The sequence below is a fragment of the Rhamphochromis longiceps genome, linkage group LG2, assembly GCF_057381845.1.
Source record: "Rhamphochromis longiceps isolate RC_006_pf linkage group LG2, R_longiceps_female_GT1.1, whole genome shotgun sequence".
In the NCBI taxonomy this organism is placed as follows: Eukaryota; Metazoa; Chordata; class Actinopteri; order Cichliformes; family Cichlidae; genus Rhamphochromis; species Rhamphochromis longiceps.
In genome coordinates, this window is record NC_140558.1 from 18,507,139 (window position 1) to 18,518,294 (window position 11,156).

General features: G+C 42.2%; 1 protein-coding gene across 1 annotated transcript; it reads right to left on the reverse strand.

Moving 5' to 3' along the window:
* Positions 1 to 2,604: 2,604 nt before the first annotated feature.
* LOC146677128 (insulin-like growth factor-binding protein 7) lies at positions 2,605 to 10,876 on the reverse strand. The gene is made up of 5 exons (XM_085418418.1): positions 10,425 to 10,876; positions 9,925 to 10,034; positions 6,968 to 7,072; positions 6,767 to 6,893; positions 2,605 to 2,726 (listed from the first exon to the last, which is right to left on the reverse strand). The coding sequence occupies exons 1-5, from the start codon at positions 10,843 to 10,845 to the stop codon at positions 2,704 to 2,706; spliced, it is 786 nt and encodes a 261-aa protein (XP_085274544.1). The 5' UTR covers positions 10,846 to 10,876; the 3' UTR covers positions 2,605 to 2,703.
* Between the last annotated feature and the right edge of the window lie 280 nt (positions 10,877 to 11,156).

Sequence of the window (11,156 nt, forward strand, 5' to 3'; positions counted from 1 at the left end):
CTCAGTTTCAGGTGTGAAGAGAAGGCTTTGAGCTGCAGGTTTGACAGGACGAGCTGCAGCAAGAAAGCCAGACGTCAGAATAAGACAAAGGCTGTGTCCCAATTCAGGGTCTGCATGCTTGAAGTACGCATTTTAAGTGCAGTTACATCACCGCCACGCGACGACGGCTGTCCCAATTCGAAGTGTACTTCAAATGCATACTCCAAATGCGCCGTCGATTTCCCCAAATATCAAGCGTGGTCCAGTGCACGCTTCGTGGTCCCATATATCCCACAAGTCATAGCGTGGCGGTGGATGTGGAGAATTTTGCCGCAAAATACGGCAGAACGGAGCGGCCGAAGAGGGGTTTTTTTTCCCCAAACTTTATTGAAATTATAAAGCGAAAAGTCAGTCATTCCAGTTCAGTTTGTACAGCAGACATACAAGGCAAATAAGAGTAACAATATACAGTACAATGAAATAAGAAGGATAAATAAATAAAGGAAAAAAACAAAAGAAAAAAAAGGGGGGGGGAATGTGACAGACTTCATAACAACTTTGTATTTGAAAGTTGTGACGGCTCATTCGTTAAACATTTCTGAATGAATTTCAATCAATGATAAACCTTTTTTATTGGAAGTTAATTTAAGAGAGTTTAAGTAATATTCAATTTCAATCAAAAACAAATTAAATGATGGGGTTGAGTTTTGAAATTTACATTTATGTATGTGGAATTTCCCTAATAAGATGGAGCGGCCGAAGAGTGAACTGTCAAAAGTACTGAATATGACGTCACTTATTTATGTGCGAATGTTTAATAATTAAAGTCAGTCATATATCCACAAACACAACAAGCTGAAAGTCAGTGATATATGTATATGTGTGTATGTATATATATATATATATATATATATATATATATATATATATAAAACATAACAGCAGGGTGCAAGATGCTAGCAGGCAAGGCATACATGGAACGCCATAACCAAGTGGCCGGCATAGTGTACAGGAACATCTGTGCCGAGTATAACCTGGAAGTCCCGAGGTCAAAATGGGAGATGCCCCCAAGGGTGGTGGAGAATGACCAAGCTAAGATCCTGTGGGACTTCCAGATACAGACGGACAAAATGGTGGTGGCTAACCAACCGGACATAGTGGTGGTAGACAAACAGAAGAAGATGGCCGTAGTGATCGATGTAGCGGTTCCGAATGACAGCAATATCAGGAAGAAGGAACACGAGAAGCTGGAGAAATACCAAGGGCTCAGAGAAGAGCTCGAGAGGATGTGGAGGGTGAAGGTAACGGTGGTCCCCGTGGTAATCGGAGCACTAGGTGCGGTGACTCCCAAGCTAGGCGAGTGGCTCCAGCAGATCCCAGGAACAACATCGGAGATCTCTGTCCAGAAGAGCGCAGTCCTGGGAACAGCTAAGATACTGCGCAGGACCCTCAAGCTCCCAGGCCTCTGGTAGAGGACCCGAGCTTGAAGGATAAACCGCCCGCAGGGGCGTGCTGGGTGTTTATATCATAATCAATATCATAATAATCTGACAATACTATAATATTGGCCATATTATATTTACATTACCACAGTGAGATGACTTTAGTCTCATGAACAACATTAACTAATTGTTATTTACTAACTAATCTTAAATGACTGTTCAGCACAGAAATGAAGCCCAACAATCATGTTTTACAGTCCCGTGGTCTCAGCCTCAGATACTCAACTAATCAAAGTGATGTCATGACAAAAATGAATGACTGACAAAACATTCTCCTTCGTTTCTGTCAAACAAAGCTGTATGTAACGTGTCTCGCGGTTAGTATCATGGTTGCTAGGCAACCTGAACAGCGCGACAAAGCATATACCGTCCCATTTCACAAGCCTCTCACTTCCGCACTTCTCGTACTTATAGTACGCACCGTACGTAGTATGCGTAGTGCGCGTACTTCAAGCGTGCAGACCCTGAATTGGGACACAGCCAACGAGGCTTGTCTGGACCATGAAACGCCACCATTGCACTACTGAAGACTGGAAGGTTTTATGGACTGAGGAATCAAACTTTGAAATCTACGGTTCATCGCGCAGGATCTTTGTACGCCGTTGACTAGGTGAAAGGATCTGCCCCAGGGCCTCCTCTCAGCTGACCTAGGAACAGCTTGATGTTCCACTGGATCAGCTGGGGAGAGGGAGGTCTGGGCTTCTCTGCTTAGCCTGCGGCCACCACGACCCAGCCGCAGATAAGCAAAAGCAAATGGATGAATGCATGTTTGTATTTAATGAAAGTTCACATTGATCACAAGGAATTAGTTGATCTTTCCATTTTTCTCTTTTTATTTTTGAAAATATAATGTTTTTCTGGGACCTTCACAGTAGAAACATTGATTATTTAACTGAAAGAGTTGAAATATTGATTAGATTCAAACAACACACAAACATTATTATGGTTTATTAAATTGAGAAGAAAAACATGCAGTTTAAGGTTCATATTTAATGTGTAGACTGCAACAAACAAATACACCTGTTTCACCATTTCAAACTTCCGCTGGTGCCCAGAGGAGGAAAAATACTTTAAAAGTTACAAATATAACAAAAGATATAACATGTAGAACAAAAGACTGAAGTTTGAAAAAGGCTGGATTAAAACTAAAAACGACTGAAAGGAAACAAATTCAGGTTTTAGTGGAAGTTAAAAGTCTGGGATTCCTGAGACGATCAGCTGATCACAGGTTGACTTCCTTTGTCACTGAAAGAAACACGACATATTTACTTTCAGATATGTTTCTTTTCTTGTTCAACAAATTATCATTTTAAAATGTCAATAATGTAAAGGCGGTGTCCCAGGCCCTGTGCTTCGTACGTCGCTTACTACATCCAAGATCAAATGAAACATCCAAGACCAAATCATCGCGCTAACTCTGAGCTCGCTATTCCGGTTCCCCGAACACACCTGTTGTTGACGATTAGTATAGCTGGATGAAGTAATGTGAGATCACTGGGTGGCCCAACAGGGGCTACGCATCGATAGTAGAAACATTGATCGGCAACCCTTTGATTGGTCGGCGAAAATGTCGAAGGAGCGCGCTCAGTATTTTTCGGCAGCAGAGCAAGAACTCTTGAGTGAGGGATTTCAGGAGTTTCAGAGTTTAATTAAAACGCAAGGGAACACTGCAAAGGCTGCAAAAGCAAGGAGAGAGGGCTGGCAGAAAGTTGCTGACAAATCAAACTCGTAAGTAATTCAATAATAACAATAATAATGGAGTGGATTTATATAGCGCTTTTCAAGGCACCCAAAGCGCTTTACAATGCCACTATTCATTCACTCTCACATTCACACACTGGTGGAGGCAGCTACGGTTGTAGCCACCGCTGCCCTGGGGCAGACTGACAGAAGCCAGGCTGCCATATTGCGCCATCGGCCCCTCTGGCCAACACCAGTAGGCGGTAGGGTAGATTTATCATATCACACCATATTATCCAATATTATATTACATTATATTATATTATAATATGTTATATTATATCCCCTTTCACATTAGAGCCACAACAGGACCCACTAGAACATGGGAACAAGTAAAAGTGAAATATAAGAATATTCTACAGAATGGTAATATTTATCACTTATATTGCTTGTCGTCTCTTGGAAAGAGACCCTGGAATACTCTGTTTGTTTGTTCATAACAGCAACCAAGAAAAGGGCAGAGCAAAAAAAAAGACAGGTGGTGGTCCTGCACCCCCTCGTCAACAAGTTGGTTAAGTGAATAATACCCTCACGGGAAAATCAATATCTTTCTATGAGCACACTGTCGCGCTGAGCTAAAGGATCCTGTCTGTCCCGCAATATACGCTGAATTCTGAGGACTCTCCTTATCAATCTTGCACCTTCCGCAATGGGTTGCTCGCGTAAACGGACAGGATATGACTGCGACAGACTTCCCAAATCCACCTTCGCTTTTATAGCCGTGGTCTCTCATCTTGATTACACGAAGTAATTTACAATTACTACTCTGAAATATGAATTACATCTGTAATAATCACATACATGTAATAGAATGTTAATAGTACATTTCCCTTTTTTAGGGAATGACCTGTATGTATCTGTGTGAAATCAATAAAAGGATCAAGTGCTGCATTATCTTTAGTTACATTGATGTTATTTATTTATGGTGAAACAGTGGTGGAATATCGCTGTTGCTTTCGTATGAATGACGCGGACATACCTGCGTGGCCGCGATCTAATCCTGTTTACATAAAGTAAACCTGCTCCCCAGCAGGTTTACGCTTACGGCTCTGTTGCTATGACAGCAAGTCCCGGATGGGCTTCGGGGAACCGAACGATCCAGGATCACGCGAAATCATCAACAATCTCATCCAGCTAACTCACTTAGCGCGGTACGAAGAACAGGCCCCCAATCTTTTGATATATTGTTTATATACAGTGGTGCGAAAACATGTTTGCTCGTGGGTCTGCTCATGTCAGATCATGAAAGATAACACAAGTAAAAAATTAAAAACATCATGCATATTCTAAATAAAGGTGTTTGTTCATCTTTGGGGAAAAAATCCAAACCCATGTGTGAAAAAGGTGATCGCCCCACTCCAATTTATAACATAAATTACCCTAAGAGTGGAGCAACGGCACATCCAAAAGGTCACAAAAGACCCCAGAGCAAGATCCAAAACACTGCACACCTCACTTGCCTTAGTTAAGGCCAGTGTTCATGACTCCACCATAAGAAAGAGACTGGGCAACAATGGCCTGCATGGCAGAGTTCCAAGACAAAAACCACTGCTTAGCAAAAGGAACAGAAAGGCTTGTCTCGGTTTTCTAAGAAAACATCTTGATCCCCAACATACTCTGTGCTCTGGCAAGACAAAACTTTTTGGCAGCTGTATGTCTTGCTGTTGTTAATGGAGTCGTGAATTCTACCAAAACATCTTGAAGTGCACTTGTGTTCTGCAGCAGGATGATGATCCAAAGCACACCAGCAAGTCCATCTTTAATTTGGAGTGGCCTAGTCAAAGGCTACGTTCACACTGCAGGCAAAAGCGCATCAAATCCGATTTTTTTGACACTATGTGACCCATATCCGATCATGGTATGACAGTGTGAACGGCACAAATCCGATATTTTCAAATCCGATCTGGGTCACTTTTGTATGTGGTACTGAATCCGATACATATCCGATGTTTTAGAAAGCGACTGCTGTTTGAACGGTCATGTCGCATTAAATCCGTCTTTTACGTCACTGACACAAGACAGACGCCAATTATCAGCGCCCGAGAAGACATCGCGAACGCTTCCTGGCCATCCCGTGTAGATGTCAGTGAAACTGTTGGGAAGACAACGTTGGAGAAACGTGAACATTTTATTTGTACTGTATAATCTGCAGATTCTGACAAATCTGCAACTATCCTTTGAAGCACCGCTCCTCTAAAACAGCTATAAGGATCATTATTAGGTTATCTACATTATTATGTGAATAACAAAATAACTTAAAGCAAAAATTGGGAAACGTAAAGTCCGAAGTCTCTATATTAAGGGCCATCAGTCAAACAATACTGTTTGCTCTGGGTCTAAACAGAGCGCGTTGTGTGTGACGTCTTCTTTTGTGCATGCGGGCCGCTTTGAGTGTTCACACTAGAGCGCGTTTACTGTCGCATTTTATTCGTAGTGTGAACAAGCAGACAAAAAAATCGGATTTGAACAAAAAATCAGAATTGAGCATTAAGACCTGCAGTGTGAACGTAGCCAAAGTCCTGACCTGAATCTGAATGAGATGCTGTAGCATGACCTCAAAAATGCGGGTGATGCTGATAAGAACAATTCTCATATGATGAGTGGACCAAAATTCCTCCACAGTGTGTAAAAGACTCATTAGCAATGATCACAAACACTTGGGTGGCATATATACATGTATGTATGTATAAATGTAATACTTTCATACATAGACATATACACGTCATCCCACATACAGTGTTTATTAACATTTCTGTTTTTTAAAAGGGTCCCAATCTTTTGATTTTCCTGTATATTCAGTTCATTTCATCATCTCCTTGTGAATGTGATGTTACGTTCTCTGTTTGCATTTGTTTGACGTGTCATGTACAACACATGTTACTTGTATGTAACTTAACCATCACCAGTCACTTCTAAATCTGGAATGAAGAATTTAGAAGAATAATGAAGCAGCCTGGGCTGCTTCATTATTCGTTTATGTTAGAGACTTTTGGCAATGCTGGATTCTGATGGCTATGCTTTATTTTGTCAGTAAGGTTGCAGTGCTCTCCATCTAGACCCCACATTCCTGTATGATATATCTGTGATTAGTGAAGAAAAAAAGACTGATTATCAGAATAAATTGGCAGGAGCCCAGCAGTCTGTAACTGGATGATCTGGGCATGCTTAGAATCATCTCTGGATCATTTTTCTGCTTACTTTGTAATGGGATAAGAAGAGAACAGGCCTCAGGTAATAAAAGCTGGATAATGCCTCTGCAAATGTTTTATTTATCATTTTAAAAGTTTCAGTAACAGGAGCTCTGATTCCACTGCCGCCCTAAAGCGTGTTTCACTGACATGGATAAGTCTGCTTCTTGGACTAGAAACATTTTTCTTCATTTAACAGTTTATAGTTATGGAAGAAGTGGAAGAATCTACGCCTGAAAAACTGAGCTGAGTCTGATGGTGTTTTTGAAAGGCTGACAAAGGCTGAGGTAAATCCTCCAGAGACCAAGGTCAGTGATGACCATGGGGGATGTTTCATAAGGTAATTTTAGATGTTACCTTTCCTGGCAGTGAGCTCATCGATGGACTCAACCACATGAATTGCTCCAACTGCTGAAGCTTCTCCTTTGGTGTTTGTGGCGTGACACTCGTACGATCCTTCTTCTTCTTTGGTCAGAGGCGAGATCTGAAACACAAACACCATGGTCTATTTTGATTGGTCCCACTGCAGCAGTGACATAACATAGTGTTTGTACTGACCAGCACCCAGCCGGTCACTTCATGCTTCTCCGGTCCTCCTCGAGTCTGGATCGCCAGATTGTCACGGTCTCCAGGAAGAAGCTCCATCTTCTTCCCACTGAGGATCTGAAAGAAGAAACCCATCATTATCATCATCACTCTAATCTTAGAGATCCAACTTCAAATACCTTATTGACTCTGTGATGTCATCACAGAGTTGTCTAACCCCTGTGGTCTTCTAACGGGTTTCTCACTCATACTCTGACTGTGGTGGAGGAACCACCTGACATCCCCACCTGAAGCTGAGACTGATGATTGGACATCCTGCTTCACCACAGCTCTGAGCAGGTCTTAGGGCTTAAGGTCTGTAAATTCTCTTCAAACAGGCCGTTACTTGCCACCCTGATAGACACACCTGAACATACCTGAGCCCTTAGTGTACAAGCCGTCAGAATCAGTTTTTAAGCCCTGATTAAAAAAAAATAAAGAAAGTTCATGAAACATGCTGATATCTCTGAATGCTGTAAATTAACCTATTTATTATATTACTGCCTTGAGGCAGCAGCTGTTGTGAAGTTAAATTGAACTCCTCACATAGCCAATCCAGTCTTTAAGTCTGACGTTATTAGCCATGTCTGGGCCCAAACTCCGCTGCAGGTCCCAAACAAACACTGCAGCATCACTGAGAGTTTAAACTGTCTAAATTCTTTCATCTGTAATAAAATGATCAGCGTTGCTGCTTTACCAGGTGTAACTATGAAGTTTAACATCCAGGCATCCATGAAAACAGGATTTATGATATTTAACAGAGTTAGAAGTTAGCAGGGAGTTAGCTCACTAGTTTCCACCTAAACATGATATAGCATGTTCTGACTGAGAGATTTCTGAAAAATTCAAACGTACAGCTCTGCTGTCACTTCCAACATAAATGAAGACAGAAAACTAAACAGCAGTGACGTTTGAAGGGTTACTGAAGTTGGGCTAGCTGGTATATAATGTTGTGCTACGTGATCGCTAGCGACACAGCTATGTTAGCATAGCATAAACACAGTGAAGCTGGAGGATGAATACTAACTTTTTTCCACTCCATAAAAGTTAACGTGAGGGTTCCCAATGGTTAGAGACAAATACAATTGCATGGCAGGATGCTGTAAACGGACCAAACTTCAGTCAGGAGAACAACTGAGATAATCCATCCACAATATGAGGTTAGTCATTCTACTGCTGCTTGGGCTGGGCTGTAGTTACATCGTAAGGGTTTAAAAACTGAGTTTTAAAATGAACAGCGGTAATAAAAACCAAGAGAGGCCGACAGTGATCACAGACTGTTTTTAGGGTTTTTTGAGATTAAATACAACAAGATACAAAGCATTAAAACATGTTAAAAACACAAAAAGCCTTATTAAACGCAGGGTAGTTTGGGCCCGGAAGCATCATGTCATAACTTAAAGACCGGATTCCAACGATAACAACGATTATCATAATGATATGTTGGAGACACAGGCCAAGACGATCTTCATCTCTAGCTTATCAATCAACAATAGAGCCAAAAACAATTTAAGTTTTGAAAGGCCGACTCTGAGCCTCATAACACGCTAACCAAAAAACTGAATTGTTGTTATCTATCATGCAGCTGACCCATACTCAGACTTTCTCTACCATTTCTCCTTTACTGAAAATAACAGCCTCAACATGGAATTTAATCTATTATTAGACTCAATTGAGTTCACACCCTTGTTCTGACATATCCCACAGAAAGTGAACATTTAACTGTATTTCTTGAAAACTGTCTTTCGTGATCATTTTTAATAACATTTAAGTTTACAGTAACAGATTACACAGCAGTGGGTAATACACTGCATTACATGTCCTTCTGAAGGTGCAGTAACAAAGTTTAAGGATAGAATTCATCCGTGTTATTCTCTCATGTTATTGAAGAAGCATATCATCCACTCCCACAGAAGTTGGTTGTCTTTTAATACTGTTACATCCTCACCAGAGATTTTCAGTAATGCATTACTGCAATCTGATTACTTTTCGCAAGTAACGAGTAAAGCAAGGGATTACTATTGCAAAAAAGTAATTAGATTACTGTTGCTTTCCCCTAAGCATGCTGCATTGCTGTGGTACTAACCTGTGATTTTGTTTGTGAGAGTGTCTCATGACAATGATGTAAGCGTGTGGTAACAGACGTGTGGCGATCAACAATGGATAATATGGAGTGCGTACGGAGAGAGTACGACCATGCAGCGTTTAAAGCGTAAACATTTTTTCATAAAAAGTGACAAAAACATTAGCGTCTGCTGTTCACTCTGCGTGGGAAGAAAACTTCTTTCTACAGTTGAAAAAAACCCTAAACTTCTGAGCGAGCACGCTGCCACGGGAATGTGACATTCACAGAGAAACCCCCGGATCCCCTCACTGACATGACTGCTGTGGGCAAACCTCCACCCGCCCCACTCCTGATAAACAGCTGACAATAGATTTAAGAGCTGCTGAGTCTTTGATTCTATTTATTTTCTGCCATTTTACTTGCATCTATTTCAAAGAGTGTAAACACAAAATATGATTTTATTTTATATGCTGGAATATGCGGAACATAGGTTTAAGTGTTAAGCAATTTCTTCAAGTCAAAGACTGTTGATATAATTTAATTTTTGCTTGGCGTCCCTCTAATACTGCGGGGTCTGTTCCTTGCATGTTAAAGTACCTCAAGGTGACTATTGTTGTTAAGTAGTGATGTAAGCTGCTGTTCAGGGAAATGTTTAAATCAGGATAATTTCCTGTTTTATGTTTCCAGGTGGAGAACTTTGATTGTTTCTATTGGCAGCGGCAGGAAACAGGAAGTCAGCAGCAAAGAGGAAGGCAAACACTTCTGTGGAGTCACGCCTGAACCTTTGAGTGTTTCTTTTTATGGAGAAAAACAAAATACATCTTAAATGTGTGACAAACTGCTGAATGATGGCACACAAACTCACCTTCTTCCAGGTTAGCACTGGTGTGGGCACGCCCACCACCTCACAACTCAGGTACACCTGAGAGCCACTCACGTTGTACACCTCACCTGGAGGAGTAACAATGAGTGGAGCTGCAGACAGAAAGAAAAGATGAATGTGGGTGAAACAGGTCCAGACAGGAAGTCCTCAGTGACCTCACAGGAATTCAGTTTGCTCTGAGCACACTCAGTGGGTGTTTTCATGTAGAAAGGAATGTGATGTTTGGGATGGAGGAGGATTATCAGAGGCGACATCAGTCTGTAACTGACAGACTGCCTCATAGTCCGCTGGACCACAGAAGGGGAAAGAGACGTTTAGGTTTTTTTAACTGCTCTACATTTACATCACAGCAACGTATAAATACATACGTATATATGTACGTCAGCTGCAGGTTATTTCTCCAACTGTATCAAGCCACATATCAGAATAAGTGACCCCCTTCTGCAGGCTACATAGATTGATACCATGACCTGCGACCTCACCTGAACCACAGCGACCTTTGTTCTGCATGTTGACAGATTCTTTTCCCTCACTCTGGGCTCGCAGGCCTGCAGTTTTCAGTGCACAGGTGTTCGTGTAGGTCACTCCGTTTGTCCCGCAGACCTCGTATTTGCTCTTACAGACACAGACTCCCATCTTGTTCTTCTTGTTCTCGCCGCTTCTCACGCACTCCAGACCGGAGCCACAGCGGCGAGCTGCCGACCGGCGACCTCCGCACAGCTCACCCTCTGCGGCAGCGCAGACAGAGCAGCAGCCACAGGAGTCCACCAGAGAGCCAGCAGCACAGCCCTCCGCTGGGAGAGGAGCACACTGAGCCAGATCACAAGATCCACATCCCAAAGGGGCAGAGTCCTGGACTGAGAGGACCGGGAGGATCAGAGAGAGGAGGCAGAAAGACTTCATGTTTGCGAGCAGCTCTGAGTCAGTCTGAAACTGAGGGGCTGAAACACAGCTGCTCCAAGGGTGGGACTCCGCCTCCACCCACAGCTGATCCCACCCTCAGCCTAGAAGATAATACGACCCTGTAAAGTAATACTGCATTACTGTACTGTGTACTACTGTACTTTACACTATTTCCATACAGTATTACATGCACAGAGACCTGCCACCTTCAGAAAATTTCTGATGACTCCTTTGTCACGTGATGCGAGCAGAATCATCTGCAGCTCAACGTGACAAAGACCAAAGAACTGATTGTGGACTTTAGGAAGACC

Excerpts from the sequence above, each read along its gene's own strand:
- LOC146677128 (XM_085418418.1), bottom strand. The coding sequence starts at position 10,845 with ATGAAGTCTTTCTGCCTCCTCTCTCTGATCCTCCCGGTCCTCTCAGTC. Across the intron at positions 10,035-10,424 it reads CAAAGGTCGCTGTGGTTCAG|CTCCACTCATTGTTACTCCT; the intron begins GTGAGGTCGCAG and ends TTCTGTCTGCAG. Across the intron at positions 6,894-6,967 it reads AAGTGACCGGCTGGGTGCTG|ATCTCGCCTCTGACCAAAGA; the intron begins GTCAGTACAAAC and ends TTTGTGTTTCAG.